The sequence below is a fragment of the Brienomyrus brachyistius genome, chromosome 12, assembly GCF_023856365.1.
Source record: "Brienomyrus brachyistius isolate T26 chromosome 12, BBRACH_0.4, whole genome shotgun sequence".
In the NCBI taxonomy this organism is placed as follows: domain Eukaryota; kingdom Metazoa; phylum Chordata; class Actinopteri; order Osteoglossiformes; family Mormyridae; genus Brienomyrus; species Brienomyrus brachyistius.
This window is the reverse complement of record NC_064544.1, coordinates 15,594,135-15,618,353: the sequence shown is the minus strand read 5'-3', so window position 1 is coordinate 15,618,353 and position 24,219 is coordinate 15,594,135. Positions and strand designations below refer to the sequence as shown.

The following is a 24,219-nucleotide window of genomic DNA, read 5'->3' as shown; positions in this document are numbered from 1 at the left end:
TTCTGTGCACTAGTCACCCAACTGATAGCAACTCCTTAATGAAACTGACCAGTAAGACGTCAAACTGAAACAATGTCTGGGACTAATCTGGGAGAAAAACTGTAGACCTGGAGTGAATAAACACAATAATTTCTGTTGTGAAAACATCAGCTCCAGTGGCGTATATCTCTACTAATTGGAATGATCTCAGAATGATGAACCTCTAGACATCCTAAAGACTTGGTGTGAATAGACTGGCAGACTTTAATAAAATGTAGATAAACTGTAATCAGACTATAGACAGACTCAAGGAGAGACTTAAATCATGATGGTTGAAATTGGAGCGCTTGATGGAAAAGGATGACTAACCATATACGAAATAAATGGACGGACCCACTATTGTCAAACTAAATGGGAATCACTATCATTTACATTCTCTGTTGTGGGCTTCAACCTCTCCATCTCTGTTTCACTAGTGGGATTGAAGGTTTGAGTGAAATGATCGAAAATAATCCACAATTACTGTACTTATCACAACACCGCAGATCTGACATCCATCCATCTTCTACACACTACAAATTCCATCCCAAGCAGCATGGGGCCACATGGCTAGGGTACAGCACGGACATTGCAGGGCATAAACAGACCATCGACAATTTAGAGATAAGCAACTTCATATTTCTGGACTGCGGGAGTAAGTTGGAATAGGGGACAAGTAGAACAGGCAAACTCCACACACACAGAGCAGAGGCAAGATTGAAACCCAAACCCTAGTGGTGTGACGGCACCATGCAACCCCAAGATTTGACATACATATTGGGAAAAAAAGTAACTGCTCAGAAAACAGTCAAGTTTCAAGTTTATTGGCAAATACAGATAACAACAGAACATCATTACCTGTCATGGCATTTCAGGTTTGCACACTAAAATAACACTAACAGTGAAAAACTTAACAGTAAAAAACTTTATTCTACTTAAGTCCAGATCAATCCAGTTATTTTCCAAATTTTCTAGGCCCCCTGTTACTCAGGGGCCCTGGGAATAGTCCTAACTTTCCCCCTCCTTACAGTGCCCCTCGAAGTGAATAGTAAAATAATAAGGTGCATAGCATACAGTGATTTGCAGGTACTTATAAAAGACTGTGATGCAAGGAGTGTAGTGTTTACGTGCCCCTGTATATATACACTCCTGTTCGTGTGCCAAAAGTAAGTTTTCTAGTCAGAACTATAAAAACAGTCAAAGTGAGATACAAACAAGAAAAGCCAGGTAAATAAATTACTGATAAAAAAGGACATTAGGTACTTAACTTTAAAACCGCAAATGCAAACACATTTTGTAATCAATGGCAAACATTACTTTGCACCGGAAGAGAAGCAAATTATATTAAGGTTGTCAGTACCAGATCACGCTGCTTGGAATAACCCCACCGCACAAACACGTCTGAGGCCCTTAAACACTACGGTCGAATTCGTCGCGAATGTGGTTTTTGTTTTCAAAACTATTGTCACAGTTAAACACCAAACGTACTTAAACAGCCTTCTATCCCGTTCAACAAATGACAGATTTTTCGTAAAAATCGAGTGAACAGTGACTGTTTAGCTTTTTATTGGGGGAAAATAACATTGCGCCTCTTAATTTCATCCTGTGTAAAATATCAGATCGTGCAACTTTTTCCTTAATAAAATACGCCTTTTCCGCTTGGAGCTCACGCATTGTTGTCATTATATTTCTGCAATTCAGATACTTGTTTCCGTTTTAATAACGGGCCTCCAGTTATGATTCAGTATCTCGGAATAAAAAGCAATTAGAAAAGTTTCGTTTTTTTATTAAAGCGAACAAGGATCCCCTGCTTTTTACAGATCAAGCAATAAGTGGTTCACCGTGGCTATATTTATAGACTGGATACTGTATGACGGCACGGTAAGTATAGCCTTAATGGCCTGACACCTCCACATTTCTGAGGTCTGTTTGCAGCTTGTGTTGATACTTTTTGGATACATGTTTTTTTTCTGGCAGTGCAAAGTTTCGTATTCTGTCACCGTAAAATGAAACATACGCACCATTACCGTGTAGACACGATCAACGAGGGCTTTTGTTCGTCTCGTTTGCTCTACTGGCATGTTTATCACTGTGGGTGCTCCAGTAAATTGCGCAAGGTTCGGATATGAACATTAAGTAACACTTGAAACGACTGTGGTGATATCTGAGTCTAGGCAACATTAAATTTAATATCACGCATACACAGGCTGTCAAAAGAGCGATGTATCCATTTGTGTACTGTAATAATGACTGAATCACATATTAATAATGTGGAATATGCCTCACAGCTGTAACTAGAACCTTGGAATGCGTGCGCGTTTTATTCGAGCCCCTTCAACAACGGGCGTCTACCAACAGCTTCAAGAAGGGGAAGACGACAGACATTTAGATATATTACATGAAAGACACGTTTAACCATTTCCTATATTGCTGCTCTATTTAAAGGAAATTATAATGCAATGGGGATTTCATCTTGTCTGGACGATGTTTTGAAGCAGGAAGGCGGACATGCGTTCATAATGTGGCAACCTTATTTGTCTCCCCCTAGGTCTTGTTAAAGTAACTTTCCCCGTGGCTTTTGATTGACGGCTCCATATTTTCAGTGGGGATTTTTTTTCTGTCTGGTGAAAGAACGAAAAAAAAGACAGCGAATTTGAAAGGGAAGAAAGGAAGAAAACACAGGAGTAAACAGCGCATATATCCATATACATATATCAACAGCGACTAAAGGACCGGCTCTGCAAAACACCATATGTCAAGACAAGAAGACTAGAGTTGTGTTTATATGTAGATAAGCCACATATTTTTAAAAAGGTATTTTTCCTCTCGGATTTTCTTTTTTTACTTAAGGTAAGTAAATGGAGAACGGTGTCTTGCTGAATTTAATAAAATGCTGATAAGCATGAAACTAGAATGCTAATATAGAGAATGTTACTATTTTATAGCTTTTACATACCAGCCTGCCGAAAATGCGTGTGTTTATCTTGAAACTGTGCAGATGCATGTAAACATAAGATAGTTTTCCCGATTCTTTTATGCAAAATATGCACGCATATGGGTTTTGGCGCGTTTATTTTTAAGGAATGAACGCTAAGATGGTATGACTTTTATTGTGCTATTATTTATTTGGCTTAACATGCAATCCCATTTACCTGCCATTTTTTGTGTACTTTGAAAATATATACTTAATTCGTTTGTATGCAAATAAATCGAGAGGGGAACAACAATAACAAGTCGATTCCAGACCATTACGCGATCAGCTATGGGAAGCAGGGTTTGTCGCGACATGTTTATCACGCGCACATGTGGCGTTAGTATTATACTCATTGTTCGGATCTCCGCCTCAATTAAAAAAAACACTATGAAAACGATCTAGTGCCGCCTAGCCCCAGTCCTACAAACTCAATTTACTCTTGAACTCGAACAGTATTACGTTATTTTGACTCTCCCCGTAGCTTCTTGTTGTTTTTCCCTCATAAATATTTGTGACACTCAACGCCTTCAGAAATGTATCTTAATTGAATTGAATATAGCCTAAAAGTATGCTGTGGTAAGGGAGCGTCGTAAAACGAGCGTCTGGGTCGGGTGAACGTTTGCTCACCGAGCGCTAATGCAAAGCAGCGGCACTCGCTCCTGTTGGAGACCGACTGCCAGTGTGTCAATGTCAAACGGAGGTGTGCTGTTCCCCGCGCCCTCAATTGGCGATCCGTAACGGAGCAACATCCATGAATGGATTTCTTTTATTCACAGTCATTTATATTAGAGAAGCATTATTCCCGGCAGTAATAAGCTGCACTTGCCCCCCCCCCCCCCCCCCCCCCCGCACACACAAACACAAACAGACATAGACACAAAATCAGGTAAGTACAGAAGGACTTCGCTGCAGGGTGAGGGTAGGTCAATACTGTAGCTTTTAGGCGCTACCCAGGGTCTGTGCATGCACAGATGGACTGCTTTTTTTCAACTCATTCCGAGAGAATTTATTTTTAAATTGTTTAGGTCACTTTTTGACAGAACCTGTATGGACTGTTACTGATTAGTGTAATACTCATTATATATTATATTTTATATATAATAATTAAATAATCTCTCTTGAAGCACAAGTGTTCTTTTCATGCTGAATTTAATAGTAGTTAATACTATATAATAATACATAAATGCGTTATGAATATGCATTGTGCAATGCATCATGTAATGGGTACACAGGGAATTAGGGCATAGTTTTGCATGATGAGCATAATAAACTAGTTTCACGTTATATTTATAATATTACTTTAGCATTAAGGCTAAAGGTTTAAGACAAGGTTTGGTATATATATTTATCATCAGGTCATGTTCTTTAGCACACAAAAAAACAAGTATTTGGTGATTGTCCAACATCGCCACACCATTAAACAAAGCAAAAAGAAAATGAAAACATCAACAAATTGCAGATGTTATTCTAAATATGTTCTTCCTTAATACTATTTAACTATGAATTATCATTTGATCAATTATTTGTCTCACTTAATGTCTCGTACATACAGAAATGTACATGAATAACAGCCCAGAGTACTTACATTTTCATGTTTGTATCAGGATGAGATAGTATTTATAAATACTGAAGACTCTCAAAGACTTATTGAACGACAAATTCAGCTATAGAGTCCACAAAGCTGCAGTGTTAGGTATTTGATTTAGACTTCCCAAACAAATGGTAGCAAATTATTTTAGTGCATGAAAGAAGATTTTATGCTTTCCTGCCATTGGCAGTTATACACAAGAGGAATGACTTGCATAGCTTAAAAGACAGGATATGTTAAAGTGCCAGTAATGGAGATCCGGTTCTTTCCATTTAATGCTAATTCATGTAGTTAGAATAGAATAGACCTATACATACTGATAAGCTAATGTAGCAAAGCCTTTTTTAAAAAGAGATATATAGTAGAAATAACGCCTGGGTTATAAGTGTATGGAGTTTGCATGTTCTTCCCATGTCGTTGTGGGGTTTCCTCTGGGTACTCCGGGTTCCCCCCACAGTCCAAAAACATGCTGTGGCTGATTTGAGTTACTAAATTGCCCATAGGTGTGTATTTGTGAGTGACTGATGTGTCTGTGTGCCCTGCGATGGGCTGCCCCCCCATCCTGGGTTGTTACCTGCCTCATGCCCATTGCTTCCGGGATAGGCTCCGGACCACCCGCGGCCCAGTAGGATAAGTGGTTTGGAAACTGGATGGATGGGTCACAAGGACTGTAATATGGAGTCAAGTAGCTGTTTGCTAAGTTCATTTTTTGATGTTTGAAACACGTATATTAGCTTTCTTTATATATTAGATGTGTCATGGACAACTGGGGGGGGGGGGGGGGTTCCTCTTAAACGATACTATAATGCTGACTATCTAAGCAATTCTTGTAAAATTTTGAAAACAAAACTGTATGGAAGCATCCACCCAAGAGCAAACTAGGAGAATGAAATATAAAGAAAACCAGGCAGACCGGTTCATATGTTTTTTATGCGAGGCGGCTTACCATTTTTACAGATACTCATAAACATTACATCAGCATAGCATTAAAGTATGTCACATAACATCCACACCATACACAGCCTTTGTTGCTCCGCTGCATACTACCAAACTCTTATGTGAATTACACTTTACTTAACTTCTGCACTCGTAACATTCTCTATGTAACATTTGTTGATATTTTGCAATACATTCATCTTCTAATCAGTTATTCTGGTCAGGGTCGGCTTAGGGCACAAGGCTGGGGTACACCCTGGAAAGGATGCCATTCAAGGGGCACATACATGCACACACTCACAAGCACAGCACTACTCTTCAGGCAATTTGCAGACATTCGTTAGCCTAATTGCCTGTCTTTGGTTTATGGGGGAAATCAGAATAGCCATTAGAGTCCTGCATGATATGGGGAGAACGTGCAAACTGTATACACACAAAACAGAGCCAAGATTTAAACTCCCAACCTAGAGGTGTGAGACAACAGTGTTAAACTGCCAAGCCTGTTTTTTTCTTCCAGTTTTTTTGTAAGAGTTTGTTTTTACACCTGAAACAATGTATTGAGGTTATCTTGCATAGATGGCCTGGTGTTCCTGGGTTAGGCCACATTACAAAAGCATGTACACTATTCTGGATAGTCTGTCAGTTTAATCGGCCACACTAGTACTTATCAACCGCCTGCTACTTTACGTTTATTTCTAAGTTTTGAGGTTTAAAGCAGTGGAATAAATCAAGTCTCCAATATACATGTAATGGTCTCTGAAGAAAGGTGCATTTGCTGAATTGTTTCGTTTGAACATCACTGATTTTGAAAGAACTGCAAGGTAGAAACAATGCAAACAATGCTTTCTGTATGCTTTCTGTATGGCAGATATTAGCCAGGAACTAAATGTGCAGTTACGTAATATAAAGAGCAGGAAAGCAAAGCAAATTGAAAGCAATATTACAGAAGAAGTGTAAAGAGGATAGTGAATATGCTTGGCTACTCTTTGGTATAGATCTGTCTTTCAGCTCTAACACAGTAATGGTACATTTGTATTTGTTATTTATTTATTTATCTGGCACTTTTGTCCAAAGTAATGTACAAATGAGCTGTTTGTGGCAATTGTTTCTCTTTTTTTACTTTTAATATGTATGTTCTTTATACGATATTAAGAGTTATCGTTGTGCGGCAGCAGAAATCCTGAAGCCAAGTGAACTTGCAGAGGTTTTTTAGGTGAGAGAACACAGCTGAAGGCGAAGACTGGAGCATCAGTGTTTTTTTTGTCTCAGTGACGTCTGAAGGCCCACAGGCAAATGCGACATGTAGCTTTATGACGAAGGAACTGGTCCTGTAACTGAAGACTGCACCTGTAAAGCACAGGACAGGTTTCGCTGTTCTTCTCCAGAGAATGCTTCTAAACAATTGCTGTAATAAAGTACTCGACTTTAAAGTACTTCGCTCTGGATTAAAGTAAGTTGCTTTGAATTAAAGTACCTTTGGAACTACTTAAAAATAATGATAATGTAACAGTGATATCCTTTATAAATCCAGGAAGGTACAGTTGCATTTGAAATCTAGTTTGAAACGTAAATCTGCAGGAGTGTCTTTTTCATAAAGAAAGCAGCTGATAAAATACTGTGTTCAACAAACTGTCAAAATGTTAGGTAGGTATTTAATATACACCTTTTACTTGGTCTTCTGTGTAATCTGGTGCAATTTTTTTAACTAGACAGCAAACAAGCAAGTGTTTTGCCCGAGTGGTTCTGGTATCAGTTGTAATTATTAGTAATTTGCATTGTCTAGACTGACTTGTTTGCTGAGGTATTACGGCTGTAGTTTTCAGGTTAGGATTCTTCAGTCTATGTAGGAAATCAAAGCTTGCGGTTGGGAGCTATTTCAGTTTTTAGCCTCCATGTCTCTGTGTCACAAACCCAAAGGTCTAAGTGGTATCTGCTTTCATATTGAAACCACCGTTCTGATGTCACATAATCTTTCTTAAGTAAACTGTGTGTTCTCAAACTCATCGTGTGTTCATACTTAGATAAAGTGGGACTGGGGAAATTGCACATGCTTATACTTATAAACATGCAGGTAAGCATGCAGTTGTGTACATAAATTTCATCAAACTGACAAACATGCTTCAATGGGTGTGTTTGGTCAAACTGGCACGCAAACTTGCATAGTCAGTCATGCAGGCACACTGACACTTGTGTCTCAGGAAAAAGATGTGATATTTCATAAGGGAGGAGCTCGAGGTGCCAGGGCTGGGAATAACTTAACCTCTGCCAAGGTTGGGGGAAGCAGTGTGGAGGGCTAAATCGAGCAATGAACTTGAGCCTGGAATGTAGATTGGGCAAGCGGGTCTTGATGCCTGCAGCTGTTTCTGTCTAAGGAAAGGCACCTGGAATGAGTGAGGATATACTGATGACTGTACCCACGAGAGACCACATTGCCTGCTAGGTCGTGCGGTAAACCGGGCTCTTCATGGACGAGACAGTGCGGCGGCAACAGTAACCCAAGGACCCCACGACTCAGAGCGACAGCTGCTTAAAACAAGTCAGTGGGATTACAGACTTCAGCTAACAAAATATTTTTTTAATGTGAGCTTGGCCTTGCTGTTTGCTTTTAGTGTAGCATATAAGATGGAAGAAAATGACGAGCTGTCTGGAGTTTCTTTTAGCTGTATCTTTAGAGTGGATGAAAATCACTGAGGCTTGGAATATTTTGGTTACACGGCAGACAGCCAGTTTGTTATGGATCGATGTGATTGGTTGAGAATGGAAGTAACAGAGATATATGACTGTTTGCATGGGATATGAAGGAGTATGTATGGTTGTGATTCTCCTAGTTTGGTTCAGAATGCACTGTGAGCTATATGTCCTATGTAAAAGTGTAACTATTATACCTTATTGTAGGAGAGCGAGGGCTGAATTGAGTGAACAGGAGTATTGTAGTCATTTAATCCACTGCTTCTTTGTTGTGCTAGTATTCTAAATGTCTGTTGTTTTTCCCTCATCCTGAATAAATATGCAGAGACATATTTGACGCCTATTCTATTCCTGTCTCCAAAATTCTTCCTCCCCGATGCCCACACCCAAATTGCAGTTTTATTTTCTTTGCTCGACACTTGCCCGGACGGCTTTTCCTTGTTCTTGTGTGCCATCGCTGTTTTGTTTTAAACCTCTTCCCACCCTGTCCCGGTAATCCACCCCAAATAAACCACCGGCTCCTTCTCCTAACCGTGTCACATGGTTCTGTTTGCCACCCTAACCAGAGCAATTCTCACCAGGGTATAGCTGCTCTCCTGTGTGTCCTGGATACTCTTATATTCTTGCACTTTGATTTCATGAACTGTTTTTAAGTTCATGCGTTGTTTTTGTAACGTATGGTATAACTCTTGCTTTATGCTTAGTTGGCTTCTTGACAGCTACTTCTGATGAGCTATCTGCCTCAATCGTATGTCACTTTGGACAGAAGCATACATAAAACGAATAAATGTAAATCTGTAATGTATTTCTACAAAATGTGTAACCACTGTGCAGAGACAAAGCTCTGTGTAACTGTTACCCATTAGATGTTGCTTAATAGTGGATGAGATATTCTGCTTATTTTACTGCTAAAATGTTTATAGCCTGTACAGTGGCTTTATCCCAGATTAATTCTTTTTATTTTTTTCATGAAACTTAAGGAGAACAAATTAGTTATTCTTGGACTGTACTGAGTTAGATGAGTTAGGTCAGTATTTTTCTGGTTTTGAATAGGTGTATTGGGCAATAATGGTAGTGCTATGATGGATTGTACTGGGTCACGCTGTGAAGCAATGGCCCAGATAGTGCTGGAGTCTAGAGTAGAAGTGTTGCAGAGAAAGTGTTTATGAGTCCCGCTCAGGCTTCACAGGGCAGCCGTGTTTTTCATCCAGTTTTTAGCCTTTGAGGTGATTCTGTGGGAATAAGAGAAGGGGCAAGAGAGACAAAAACAGGGAGCGAGGAGAGCTTGGCATCTCTCAGGATCTCCATGGTGGCGAGGGCTTTTGGCTTTCCATCTATCTGTTTGTCTCTCGTTTTCCCCGCAGCTCTGCTTTCTTCCAGAGGGAGCGCCCTGTCACCGTCCAGCTAAAGTTTCAGAAGCAAATATTGCAGAAGGAAATCTAGAACAACATGCCGGTCACGGTCACATGTATGTGCCATGACAAGTTTTGTCTTTGTGATCTCATTTTTGCAAGTTAATTTTCTTGGTACAACTCAAAGGTTTTTCTCCTGGCAACCTAAAAATTTTTTTGGGGGTATCCACATGTAGTTCGATCGGTGACGGTCAGGTTGATGGTGGGGATTGAGCGACACCCTGCCTTAGATGGGTGCAGCCTTACATGGAGTGGTACCAGAGCAGCACAAATACTGGGATCTAAAATTACACGTGCAAGAAAGGCTAAAAGGCTGGAAGATCCAGCTTGACCTAGACAAACATACACTAATTTTGCCCAGAATTGAGGTATGAACATCATCCTTGTATGGGGAGGCAGGGACGGAGTGGGTCATGTCAGAATTTCTCTAAACATATCCATTAAATTTTAATTTTAAAATTAAATTTAATAGTAGTTTAAATAAAAATCAGAGCAAAACATGATTTTAGAATCTTTCAGGACCTTAAATGTGCTGACGTCCCTGAGAATAATAAATATTCACCAATAGCAGCAAAGTAAATGCCAGAAGTTCTGATACATGTGAAGTGCATCAGAGGAGCGAAGACCCTTGTGAATTAACTTATGGACTAATAAAGCTGGTGAGACTGAATTGTGGGACTGGTCAATATTGCTGTTATATAAGGACTCGCATAATCGACCGAGGAGGACAGACAGCCCACCACCCCAGACCTCCAGGGTCTGGAACTGATGGCCAAGAATGACAGAATTGAGGAATGAGACCTAAGAATAGATAAAGCAATTAATGGCTGGAGTGATGAAACTTGTGAATCTAAATAATTATGCTTTATCCCTGGTGTTGATTTCCCTCTCCCTTTGTGTGTCTCTTTGATCTTGTTTACTCATTATAATATCTAATTACTTGTGTTTACCTCTGCTTTTTGGGTCTGTCAGTAAATTTGCCCCCCATACACTGTGTTTCTCTTTACACCTCTGCTTCCATTAGTCTTTCTGCGGCCGTCCATCCCCCTGTCTCATTGTAATTCTCTGTGGCTCTCTCTGCCTCTCGCCCTGGTGACAGACTGCTCCCGCATGCATTAAACAGTCCTCACACGCTCCAGAGCACACTGGCTTACTCTTAGGGGCAATGTGGAGATTAAGCGGCGAAGGGGAGAGGAAACTGGAGAGGGGGACTGCATGTGCGTGTGTATATGTGGGTTTGCAAAGATCACATTTGGGGACCAAAATGTCCCCAAAGTGCGGAAAAAACCTGAAATTTCCCTACTTTTGGGGACACTTCTTCAGGTCCCCATTTGGATAACCTCAGTTTTATAAAAGTCAGTGAATGCAATCAAAAAAGTAAAAATGCCAAAATGGTTACTTATGGTTAAGGTAGGGGTCAAGGTTGTCATTATTAGGATTAGGGTTTTTCCCATGGAAATGAGTGGTATATGAATACAAACGTGTGTGTATGTGTGTGTGACAGAGAGAGAGAGAAAGAGAGGGCGGGTGGGTGGGATGTGTATGGGCATTAATGCAAAATAATTATGCAATTGTGTCCTTTTCTGATATCCCAGTGTTGTGTAAACACCATGCATTGTACCCAGATATATATTGTATACCATGGACTGGCAGTGTTTAGTTACATCAGACATTTTTTTTTTCGATTTTTGATATCTGGCCAATGAAGACTGGATGTGGGTGGGACACCGGGAGAGTGACAAATGTGACATAAATAGTAAACAACTGCAGCAATTGGGCATATGGTGACTAATGGTTTCTGTTTGGAACTTAGTGAGACTTGCATCTCATGACGCGTTGCCACCCTCCACCATACTTTCCTCTCTTTGTGCCTGATGACAGCCGAAGCCTTTTGAACAAAGGATTCACAGTAGCAGGAACAATAGGCCATAAGTGCCCTCAGCAGCCCTTCCTCTTCATGCCCCATATGATCTTGCTTTAACAGATTAGAATAGCACGCTCTCTCTATTGCAGTTTAATTGCAAGTAGAGACACACTGCAATGGGCCTGTTGTTTTAATTTATTATATTTCAGCTATATGTCCTATGTTATAGTGTAACTATTATAACTACTATCATGCAATGGACTGACATTTCTTCCAGGGTCTCCTGTCCTGTGCCCTTTGCTTCTTGGGATAAGCTCCAGGTGCACCATGACCCTTAATTTGATACGTGTACATAGAAGCAATAGCAACAGTGTTTGCTCTGTAAATTCAGTAGCGCAACAGTGGGTAACAACCCAGGCATATCAGCTACAGCTGGTAGGTATCAAACAAGGCTGAAAGTATCGCTGAATTTTCTTGCAGTGTCTCTATGGGCAGTATTATCCCGCCTGATTGCATCTCCTGCCAACAATGCAGTTGATCCAGAAAGTGAAGGGACAAAAGTTTGCTCTTGGTAGCTATGCCAAAAACTGAACGGCTGATATTTTTTTTGTGCTGTTAGGACAATTTCTCAGTAGTGAAGCCTTGTAGTGGCAAATTGCCCCAAGCAGACAGTTGTCGCATTGCCATAGTAACTCCAAGCCCACCGTTCTTAGCCTTTTCAATGCTTACTTCTGTCTCCAGTATGATTTAAATATTTTTACATTTACATTACACTTACAGTATAGCATGCTTAGGGTGGTAGGATAAGAAACCTGGAAGCCATTGGTAATTATCAGAGGTCTTTGCCAATTTTTAATTTTTAATAAGGTTAGTAAGTGTTAAAGGTACACCTAGCAGGCTATTAGTATTCACACTAAACATGTCTATTCATGACCTGAGGTTTAAAGCTCTGATCAGATTGTTTTTGTCTGCTGATGACAGTGTGTTTTTCTTTCTTTCTGGCATTTCTAGTCTCTCTTCCAACAACATGCTGAGAACATCCTTCTACATGTTCTTCTGGGCTCGGAACCTGTCTGGGTGGTTTGGCTGCTTCCGTGCGCCTGCCGCATTTTGCCGAACTTCCCTGTGGTAGCGGCAAGTCGGGCAGCACTTTGGGTCTCGCGGCTGTTTCCCTCTGCAGCTTGGCAGTGATGTTCTCACATACTAAAGGCTTGATATGTTGTTGCTGTCACAGAAAGCATAAAGCTTTTGAAAGATCAAAGTTTTGTTCACTGGGTGAATTTATTTTAATGAACTGCAAAGGAGATGCTCTTTGTGCCTAAGAATTCTCTGCAACCGGTATTGAAAGAAATATGAAAGTCCATGTCCCTAGACTATGTTTGGAAGACAGGGTGGCACGGAGGCTCAGTGGTTACTATCTCTGGTCCAGATCTGCATGTTCAGTGCAAAAATACACTGAAGTTTCAGAGATGTGAATTTGTATGTGAATGGTGTGGCAATGGGTTGGTGCCCCATCCTACAGTAGGTTATTTCTTGCCTTGTGTCCGTTGCATCCAAGGCAGGCTCTGTAGCCCCAGTACTCTGCATAGGATAAGCAGGCATAAAATATGGATGATGGATGGATGGATGGTTATTCAGATGAACTTATAGACAATGACGTAATGCAATCTAGGGTGTTTACAGACTATGAAAAGCTTTCCTTCTGTATCAAATGCGTGAATTATTCTCCCCTGGATGGTTTAATTAACTGGCAAACATTTCCTCTGCACTCTTCCCCACAGGAGAGTAGCGTATTAAATGTGTAAGCAGGGCCTTCATGGATTTAACGGGTTACTTGTATTACTGTGCTAATTGGACTGCCATTTTTGTCTTTTTGTAACATTTTCAAGAAAATTGAAAGTAGCTGAGATGACGAGTGAATTGCAGGAGATCGCCATCACCGAAGAGAGGCCTCTGCTTCCTGGTCAGGCTGACTCCAAGGTGAGAGAACAGGGGTTATATCTAAATATTTAAAGCAGTAAATACTACAGAGTGAGGTGTTACATTCCATGGTCATTCCACAGACAAGTTAATGCCCCAGCCTGTACTGACCTGTGAATTAACTGGGAGAAGAATAATGACGGGAAGATGGCAGAGTGGCCTTTGTCTTTAAACCATTGAATCTCCCACTGCAAGCTCTGCTGGCCACAAGTTGTGGGTCCAAACTGCATGATTCCTCCCAGTATGTTGCATATGTGATGATGTACTTAACACAAATGTGCAAATTAACATGGAGAGATACTCTCACCAAAGAATATGTAAGGTCTTTAAAATTTACATGTTAAATTTCATGTAAAGTATCATATTGTATCCGCCGTGTTTGTGCCTAAACGACAAATAGGCTGCTGTCCTGTAATTAGATCAGTAACTTCACTAGAAATGCTGCTTAACACATAAAAGTATTATGGTACAGAAAAAAGCAAGTGCACATACGCATTCGGTAATGCTTTTGCCAGTGCCGATTTGCTGCCCGTCTGGGAGAATTAAGGAATCTGCTATATAACGTGGCTGTTGATTAATCATTTACTCCCATTTTTTTTGCCACCCTGCTACTGAACAACAAAGCTTTGGTGGAAATGACACAGAAGTCAAAAGAATTCAGCTGAGCAGCCGTTAGTGTTTAATTAGTTTCTTTAGAGTTTTCTGCTTGTCATCCTGAACGCACCTGAGTCACTCCTTGTGTAATATTATTGTCAGAGGTGATTTTTAGTTCATTTCTGTGACTGTATTGTTTTTGTAGGAGGCTGAGCTGGCTGCTCAAATACTGCTAGACCAGGGAAAGGTAAGATCCTGAAAGCGGTGCACAGGCAGTCCAGTGAGTGAGTTGGTATACTGTAGCTGTCACTGTACAGTGCAGGTATACTGTAGATGTGCAGTGGGTCTGTGTATATCTGAATGGGCGTGACCTCCCCTTGCTGTACTCCCAGGAACACACCATTGAGACCCCGCATGGAGATATTCACGTCACCCTGCATGGCACGGTGAACACCCGGCGGCCTGCTATCCTCACCTACCATGATGTGGGGTTGGAGAGTGAGTATTCCCCTGCTGTGCCCACTTATACTCCGAAATCCCTCCTTTCTATTTTCCTGACCAAGAGCGTCACTAGACGTTTATGAAGAGGGGGCTCACTCTTTATTTGTGGGGTTTGATTTCAATGGAAATTAATGTGAACACACTATTTAAATGTATTCGTGTAAATTTATTTTTGCAGGGGGGGGCAAAGATCATTTTTAGGGAGGCTAAAACCACTAAACGTGCCCTTGGGGCAGCCCTGCTCCTGGCTGTTTGTCTGCTATTCTTCTTTCCTTTAAAACTCTGAGCCTCTTATGACTTTAAAAAAAACAGAATTTATTATCACATCCATGTCCAAATGGATTTTCCCTCTCTTCGTCAGGGGGTATTTGTTATAGGTGATTACATTATTATAGCACATGTATTCATTTGAAATATTTGATGTTCCCATCTTCTCACAGGTAAAAGCTGCTTCTCCACCCTCTTTAATTTTGAGGAGATGCAGGAGATCGTGAAAAACTTTACTGTGATACACATAGACGCCCCGGGACAGGAGGAGGAGGCGGCCACGTACCCAGCAGGGTAAGAGTTCTGCTGCACTGACAGAGTGTGTTGTGTAACACTGGGTGTGTTGCATTAAAAATGGCTTACGTTAACACGTGCACCGATAATTCATGTGCTCTGTCATGAAGGTTACACTTACGGAAAATATCTGGGCTTGTTCAAATGTTGCATCACTTGCTGCTACCAGATTCCTTCGATGCTCAGTTGTCCGTGTTCGTGAAATTACGTTGTGAAAATTAATTTGTTTTCATTTTTCAAGAAAAAAAAAATACTTGTAAACGTACCCACAATGGTAGTAAACAAGCTCCCAGAAAGCACAGGGCACAACGCAAAAGACCCCCTGGATAGGATGCGAGTCCATCTCAGGGCATGCACTCTAAGGGCACACACACAGGCTAAGAGTAATTTAGAAACACTTGTTAATGTAACCAGATGTCTTTGGATGAAATAGCTATAGGAAACGCATGCAAACATAGGGAAAAACAGGTAAGCGTCACATACACAGTGATGCAGAGCTGGAGCTTTGAGGCCACAGTGCAATCCAGTGTAATACAGTGCCCTCTTGCCTCACATTCCAGCTGAACATAATTTCGGTATGGTTTGGCTGGACATATACAATATGTTTGAGATCACAATGGGCAGTCTGCAATTTGAGTAATAAAGGCTTCATTGATCGCAGATGGAGTAGGAACCCCTTGACTGTAACAGTTGATCAGAGTACATATATGTATTTTGAACAGGTACCAGTATCCATCCATGGAGCAGCTGGCGCAGATGATTCCCTCAGTTCTGCAGTACTTTAAGTGAGTCTTTGCATGTCTTCCATAGTTACTGTCAGTTCATTCCAAGCCTTCTGTACATTTAATGCAATTAGAGTAGAGACATGTTTTATGGCAGATAATTATAGTGATGCACAAATCATTGGGCAAGAAAAAGAAGACGCAAAAGTACTTAAATATTTTTTCCTAAGTACAACAAAATGTGTGGCAATCAACAAATCATACATTTTCCAATATTTGTAGATCTGAATTTGTAGCTATTTATTTGTGTTTTTTTTATTTGTAATTTTAGAAGCTAGCTAAATATTGATACCCGGGTGGTTGCATTGTGTTTATGCAGTCTGGGATAGAAAGAGTCATGTGGCAGTACAGCATAGGGGAGTAGTACATTGTATCATAGCTGTGTGAGGGTAGTAGAAATGAGAGCTACATCTGTGTTGGCGAGCGTGAGTGCTGATGTCACTCATAACCCTTGGCCCTTCTCTCGTGCTCTCAGTTTCCGCAGCGTGATCGCTATGGGCGTGGGCGCCGGCGCATATGTCCTCTCCAAGTTTGCTGTAAGTCTCTGGTTGCTAATGTCGGACCATTTAGCAATGATTTGCATTTGCATAAAAATATTACCGTCTGTAATTATACTGAATTTACAGATGACTCCATTGGAGAGTATGAGTGTGTTTGGGTTTAGTGTCAATTTGTGTGAATCAGGATGAGTGCAGTATTAGGAAATTAGGGTACGTTTTAGCATTAATGGTCATCTGGTATACTGGAGTGTACATTTTGCAAGTGTGTGTGTGCGTGCGCGAGTTCTCCTGCATTGTGCATTAGCATAATAATGTGTTGTTTGTCTCAGCTGGACAGCCCAGACACTGTGGAAGGCCTGGTTTTGATCAACATTGACCCAGATGCTCGGGGCTGGATGGACTGGGCAGCACAAAAGGTTACTGTCGCTCCCTAATAACTTGTTTACTTTCCGACTTCTTACCATTTATTCATTGCGGTCAGTAATGTATTTCTGCCATAATACCCAGTATATGACATAACAATAAAAATAATAATAAATAATTTTAATGTAGGTATGATTCACTCATGTTTGCTGGGCAATGGAATTAATACACAATTGAAGAGCAAATTTCCAAAATTTACTCATTACCTGGGATACATTTGTGAGAAAATTTCTGTGGTCTTAGTGTGTTTTGGAAATTTAATGAAAGTTCTTCATTGGATTACACAACAACTGAGTGAGTTTTGAATTCCAGGAGCATATGATGAGGAAGCATGATTTTATGCCATCTCATCTCAAAGCCAACAACATATGCAAATAAAAACGAACAAAATAAAAACTTTAAAGAAGTTCTTACATTCTCCAAAAAGTTGGAATGGCTGGAAAACACAACTTCCCAAACATCTCCTCAGAGGAACCCCAGCCATTCCATGTATTCTTTAAATTTCAGATCAGTTAATTGACTTAATTAGTCAAGGACTCAGTGAAGTATTGACTAGCCAAAGACGGTATGCTATTGATTAACATAAAAAAAATACACTTATGTATTAGATGGTTGCTGCAAATACTTTCGGAGAGGTTTCACACTTCACACTTTCAAGAGTTTTCACACTTTGACATCATGGTTCTGCACCAGAATGCAGACGATTTAAACATTTTCTTTGTCTACCTAAGACTTTTGCACAGTATAGTATTGATAATGTTTATTATTTTTATTATTTAAATGGGTGATAGGCATTTCTTGGTGTTGGAACGTAAAACTTGTATTATTATATGTACACTACAGCTGACAGTGTGTAATTGTGCTTGGCATTAATCTTTGTCCCTCCAGTTAACCACGTTGACATCCTCCTTCACAGAGCAGATACTGGGCCACCTCTTCAGCCAGGTACACACTTCTGTGTCTTTCTGTATGTGCCTATGCCAGCGTTGTGTCTCGGTGTCTGCTCTTGCATCTCCGTGCGACTGTTATCCTGCATTTATATCTGACTTTGTGTCCTTCATGTCAGCCTGTCTGTGAACAGACTTCACACCTCACCAAGTTTTGTGTATAGTTCTGTAACAGTCGTGAAACGGCTCTATTGTGTAGGAAGAGCTGTCTACGAACACAGAAGTGCAAAGACAAAGGGAAAGGCTCTCGAAATCCACCAATCTCCCCAATGTGGAACTCTTCTGGAAGACTTATAACAGGTACACTCATACACACATATACTCACTTGCACACAAAAGGTGCGTTTACACCAAAGTTCTGGAATCTGTTTACAAGTTCCTGGGCTATCTTGTCCAAGGACTTATGTAGCCACTGCCCACTTATGTGTGTCGCTTTCACACCGCATGACAGGAACTGGGACCTTTATGCTAAATAAGTATGGGGGATGCAAAAAGCTTGTAGGTTAAACGTCATTTGTATTATCACATGAAACTAAACCTCCACCACAGAACAGTGGAGGGTGAACAAGTTGTTTTGTTAGTTATTTGTTAGTTATTGGGGGGATCAGTCGTGATCAAAAGGGGACACACTTTTATTTTACGTTACACCACTATGTCAGAAATCATTCAAATTTTCCGATACAGAAAAATGGAGATGCGAGCAAAAACATGTATTAATTGATTCATTAAATGAAATTGAGGTACAAAAATAATTCCATCTGCTCAGTTTGTGCTGTGTAACTTTATGTTTTCCCCACATTTCCATATTTCCCCACAAGTTCCAGTGCTTCCGGTGCTTGTGGTCAACCAATCTTTAAGTTTATCACTGTAAGCATCACCCCAGTGTTCAAATGAAAAGTACCTCAAACGAAAAGGGAGTAGATAGTAAAAAAAGGTTTCCAGAACTGTCTCCGAGGAACTAGTCGGACTGAGTTCCTGCGGTGTAGTTATGCCAAAACTTCCTGGTTCCTGAAAAAAATGTTTCTGCGGCGTGAAAGTGTTCATAGTAACTGATCTGCACATATATTTGTGCATACACATATGCACACAGAACACCTGTACAAACACATGCTGATGAATATAGGCACTACTTTGCAGTAATTAACTTTCAGTGAATGTGTCTTTCTCTTTTAGTCGCAGAGATCTGAACATCGATCGAAATAGCCCTTTAAAGTAAGAGCCTGCCCTTCAGTTTTAACCATAAACATTCCATTCAAATGCAATGTTTAACCTCCTCCTCAACAACTGTAGCACAGCATTTCCTTAGTAGTACCTCTTTCTGTTATTCACTAACACTTTTTTCCTGCATTGCTTTCACCTCAGAATGATCCTCTTCTCCGTAACACTTCATTCACTTCTACCCCCAGATGCCCTGTGATGCTGGTGGTAGGAGACCAGGCCCCTCACGAAGAGGCAGTGGTAAAAGGATTATACTCTTATAGTCACCAGATAACCATACCATCTAGCAAATGCCCCAGCCTAGTGCCCTATGTCACGTGAGATAAGCTTCAGATCTCCTACAACCCTGGCCAGAATAAGCATTTAGAAGATGGATAGATGAATGGATGGAAATCACCTTTAGGCTTCTAAACTAACCTGTTTGAACGTACCCTCAACTGCAGAATTATACACGTAGTAAAGCGAAAGGAAATAACACCTGCCTGTGATTATTTGTTTGAGATTTGCATTAAAGCTTTAAAGTGTGGGTGTAGTTCATTTATATTCCTCATTTGCCCACTAGGTGGAGTGCAACAGCAGGCTAGATCCAACGACAACTTCATTCCTTAAGGTATCGAGTTCTTTTCCTTGTTAGTGAAATGCAGCACAAATAATGGTACTCCATGCAAGACTCACTCTCCTGACTTGTTCCATGTTTTCTCAGATGGCAGATGGCGGTGGCCTTCCTCAGATCACCCAGGTGAGACACAAGTATTCCAATCCCGGACTGAGTAGTCCCTCAAGAGCTATTCCTATTGATGTGACCACCTTTTTACTTCCGCTCTGAGCCCCCTTGTGTTCCACTAAAATCATAACCATGTGTCTTCATTTCCTTACAGCCCAGCAAACTTACGGAGGCTTTTAAGTACTTTATCCAGGGCATGGGATACAGTAAGTTACTGTGTGTGTGTGTGTCTGTGGTCCAGGCATACCTTACATTGTGGGGACCAAATGTCCCCACAACGTGATGAATACCTGTTTTTTTACCTTATGGGGACCAGTTTCCTAATGACTGCAATCAAACAACTAAAAATGTCAAAAGTCTTGAATTTTGCTTGGTTTATGGTTAAGGTTATGGCTGGGTAGGGAGGGATTAACGTTATTGTTGGGATTAGGAGTTTTCCTATAGTAATGAACGGACAGTCACAACAAAGTTACAATACAAACGTGTGTGTGTGTGTGTGTACCGATAAACAAATTCTTCTGTGAATTCACTTAATTTGAGAACACCAAATTAACTCATCACATAACTGAACAGGCTAACTGCTATAGTTCGTGATGGTAATACCTGCTATAATATCAAATGTATTTTTAAGTATCTCATGAATATGAAGAATTGTCATATGTAGCATTTCAGTGTGTTGTGTAGTTCCTGATAACTTCCTTTTCCTCTCCATTTCTCTTCCTTTCTCTCTTGTATCCCTCAGTGGCGTCATCCTGCATGACACGGCTCTCCCGGTCCCGAACCGCCTCCCTCTCCTCTTCCTACTCCATAGATGGCTCGCGCTCGCGCTCCCGCACCCTGTCCCAGAGCTCACAGGGGGGGCAGATGCCCCCAAGCCCCACCCAAACCATGGAGGTGTCTTGCTAAACACAAGGGGAGCCGAGGCAGAGTAAAGGATCCAGAGATCACATTCATTTAGCCATTTTTTCCCCCTGAAAAATTAACAGCAATATTCTGTGAGGAGCCATTTATTATTTTCATTCATTGTGAATGTAGAAAGCGACAGAGGTATTGTGCCCCCAGACAGACAGAGAGTTCTCCCCTTCTCCCCCCCCCCAAGACCTGCTCTACACACCACACCGCATCATCATCTCAATACCCCTCAAGAGGCAGAGAATGGATGAATTCCCACCACTCTACCCCTTCTCTCCTGTCAGGTTATCACTGTGTCACATGACAGCCCTTTGACTTTGTGGGCGGGGTTAGTGTGTCTAAGGGAAGCCTCTGAGAAAAGAAAACAAGGTTGGTGTGCAACTTTTAGGTCAGGTAAACAGAAGTGTTACACCGCCATAGTGATTAAAATAATGTTGAGGACAAAGATTGACATCATAAACAAGACATAGGCACTATTAATATTATGATTGTTATTAATAATAACAGTGATAAAAAATATAGCATTAGGCAATATGTATTTCTTAATTTCAAATTGTGATATAGCACTTAAGCAAAAAACATAAAAGAAATAGTGTTAACATAAATTCTCTGTGTCTGTCTGTCTGTCTTATAGTAATATTTACCCAGGATTTGAAATTGAATGTGTTTTAATTTTGTGATATTGCCATGGTTTGTGGCAGCAGGCATAAACTTGGAGCCGGAGACTGTAGGTTGAGTTCTGGTGGTTGAGCTGATAGGACATGGCCCAGTCTATTTGTGTGACCGGCCTAACCCATTAATTTGATTTGATTGATCTCTGTCCCAGCGTCTGGTTTCACTGACTTAACTATGTTGAACTGTGTACAGTTACCTTAAACTTCCAGAGCTTCCACTTTCTTGACATGTTTTCTGTGTATGTTCTTGGTGAAATGCTTTGGTTGTACATTTTTGTGTGTGTGTGTTTGGGCCTTCTGGTAAGTGGGATGGAGTTGATCTCATATGAAACTGCATGCCTGAATTTTCATTATGTCTGAAAGTTCACTGTATGATGCATGATCCTATAGGTGGAAAAAATGAAACGTATGGGTGGCACAAGAAGGTGGAAGGAAGACGCTGGAGGAAGAAATGAGCAAATAGGATCAGGGCTGATGCTGTCTGTAAAGGAACACTTTCTAAACAAAATGAGGGTAGTTGCAGCACCATGTGGCAGCCCACCAATCATAGAACTGTTACAGAACAAAGAAACAAAGAAATCAGCCAAATATGTCATGGCCAGCTCCTTAACAACATTTAGATATTAGATAAAAGTAGAACTCCCAAATGTACCAATGTAATAGGTACAGTGAGATCTGCTGTAGTATTTAGTGTTGCTTCTTGGGACAAATCTATCGTAAATAGGGGTGGGGGGGGGGGGGGGGGGGGGAAGAGTCTCCTTCACATCACTTCTAAAGATAAGTAAATACAGGCAGCACAGGAAAATATGATGAATGCACAGCTATCTATAATGATGCTACTGGGTAACATCTACTCAGTCACTGTCAATCCACTGCATAGGGTTTGGAGATAATCAGCCAAATCAGTAGAGAAGGAACATAAATGTCTCACTCACAGCCAACTAATCCCAGCACTGGAGCCTGTACCACTTCCTGAGTCCTTACTGACTGCCAAAGGCTAACACCTATCCCAAAGTCATCCGTTTAGGAATGCTAAGGGTCCACACCAGTCTATAGTCCCTTTTGCCCTGTATGAGTTTTAACAAATTATTTTGCTAAACAAATTGTTAAGTTAAAATAGTGGCCAAGAGATTGCGAGTAACTTCTTTGGTGGGATATCCTACTGTAAAAATGGATAACATGTAAAATTATAAGCTATGTTGTTTTGGGTTAGTGTCTACTATGCATTTAATTAATGATTCATAATGTTTATAAAGCTAAATACTGCCCTGATAATTCCCTATGCTGAACACACAAATTACACATCCTTACAGATAGGGATGTCTGTGGGACACACCAGTATGCATGTGTGTGGGTTTAGCTACCAGCAATCAACTTTTTGCCCCGAAGTATTTTTGCAAGCATTTTTGTCTGTGTGTGTGTTTTTCTTTTGGACTGAGTCCAATTAGCAGGATGTATTCATGGAGCGGGCAATGGTGGTGTGTGGAGGATGGGAAGGAGTTACGCAGTAATCTGCATGTGCTTGAATGATTTATTATTGTTGCAGTGATAAGATTGATGATTTGTGAGAGACATGACTGCATTTTAAGAACAAGACTGTGTAGAGATCCCCCTGAGTGACAGTGAACGACCTGGAAGAGTCTACCAAATATGGAAATAGGCGGAGCTACAATGTTGCCAGAATCAGACAGACATCTGAATGTGTTTGCACATCCAGTTTGGGTTTTGCCTTTTTATAAGTAATTTTTCCCATTTTTTTCTTTACTAAGAGCATCTGTGTTTTTCTCTGTGAAGTGTTAGTTTATTATCTCTGTATCTTCACAGGATAGCCAGTGGTGTGCAAATAATTGTGTAACTTTTTTAGCTTTAGCACTAAACAGGAAGAAGTAATATAATTAACAAATAATAATTATAACGATATACAATCAAACTGAATAGTGTGGCTAATTTCTTGTGTAATCTGTTGAACAACAAAAATATCTTAAGTAAAGCTAATAAAAGTTGGGAAAATGAATTCCTCTTTATTTTGCTTAATCATGGCAATAGTTATGCACTCATTCTGTACAACACCAAGTGAGCTCTTTATATATTACCGTTAAATTATATATAAACTGACACACCAATCAAGTAATTACCAATGTGCTTTATTAACAGTACTTTCAAAAACGTGCTTTTCCATGGGGTTCATTTTAGTAGTGAAAAATTAATTCTGATGTACTACTTAGTTTAGCCTTAACGACAGGCTTGTTACAAATGTTCAAGTCTAAACCACTGAGTTAATTGTTAACTGATAAATGATATGTATGAAACCAAAGTGATCCAGGTTTCTAATACATTTTGATTAAATTAACCTTAATCTCAAAATATGTGTCAGAGTAATTTTTCTGATATGGCAATAGGCTTGGTGTTTCATGTCACACCCTAAATAACAGCTTTTACAAACAGGATTAGAAAATTCTTCATGGCATCGTTAATCTATTATCCTCAACAAAATCACATGCGTATGGAAAGAAAGAACAAATTCAACCGTGCAGCAAACAAAGGCGGTGGGATGGAATGGGACACGGAGAAACACGACGGTTTTTGTAAAGGTATATAAATATACAGAGCGAAGCCCATTCATGAGGACAAAGCCCATCTTTTCTAGTCACGTTGGCATGTAGCACAGAGGTGCTTGTTCCCAGGGCACAAAAAAGCAGAAAGCTTTGGTTTCAGAGCAATTTAAGTATTATTTTAGGTGGAGGAAACCACTAAGTCCCCTTGCAATTGTAAGTGCCCGCCCTTCGTTTTTGCATTATCATATTTCTACCTTATGTCGACAACATTGGCATTTGTGTGCAGGTCCTGTGCGATCCTGGCTACGTTTCACACGTGCCGCACCTTAGTTTTTGTGAAAAATAATGTATTTTGTTTAATTGGTACA

The 24,219-nt window shown here is 40.4% G+C and overlaps 1 protein-coding gene across 5 annotated transcripts; it reads left to right on the top strand.

Moving 5' to 3' along the window:
* Nucleotides 1-1,714: 1,714 nt before the first annotated feature.
* On the top strand, nt 1,715-23,310 carry ndrg2 (NDRG family member 2). 5 transcript variants are annotated; one of them, XM_048970934.1, is made up of 17 exons: nt 1,715-1,899; nt 2,567-2,868; nt 13,370-13,460; nt 14,260-14,301; nt 14,447-14,552; nt 14,996-15,116; nt 15,839-15,901; nt 16,374-16,434; nt 16,728-16,814; nt 17,710-17,766; nt 17,968-18,068; nt 18,942-18,980; nt 19,175-19,226; nt 19,549-19,596; nt 19,690-19,725; nt 19,865-19,916; nt 20,453-23,310. In XM_048970934.1, exons 3-17 carry the CDS (start codon nt 13,389-13,391, stop codon nt 20,614-20,616), a joined length of 1,101 nt encoding a protein of 366 aa, XP_048826891.1. In that variant the 5' UTR covers nt 1,715-1,899; nt 2,567-2,868; nt 13,370-13,388; the 3' UTR covers nt 20,617-23,310. The 5 variants fall into 5 exon arrangements, with proteins under 5 accessions (XP_048826891.1, XP_048826894.1, XP_048826893.1 ...); XM_048970936.1 differs by lacking the exons at nt 1,715-1,899; nt 2,567-2,868 and adding exons at nt 6,723-6,966; nt 7,957-8,052; XM_048970933.1 differs by lacking the exons at nt 1,715-1,899; nt 2,567-2,868 and adding exons at nt 6,723-6,966; nt 7,889-8,052.
* Nucleotides 23,311-24,219: the final 909 nt, after the last annotated feature.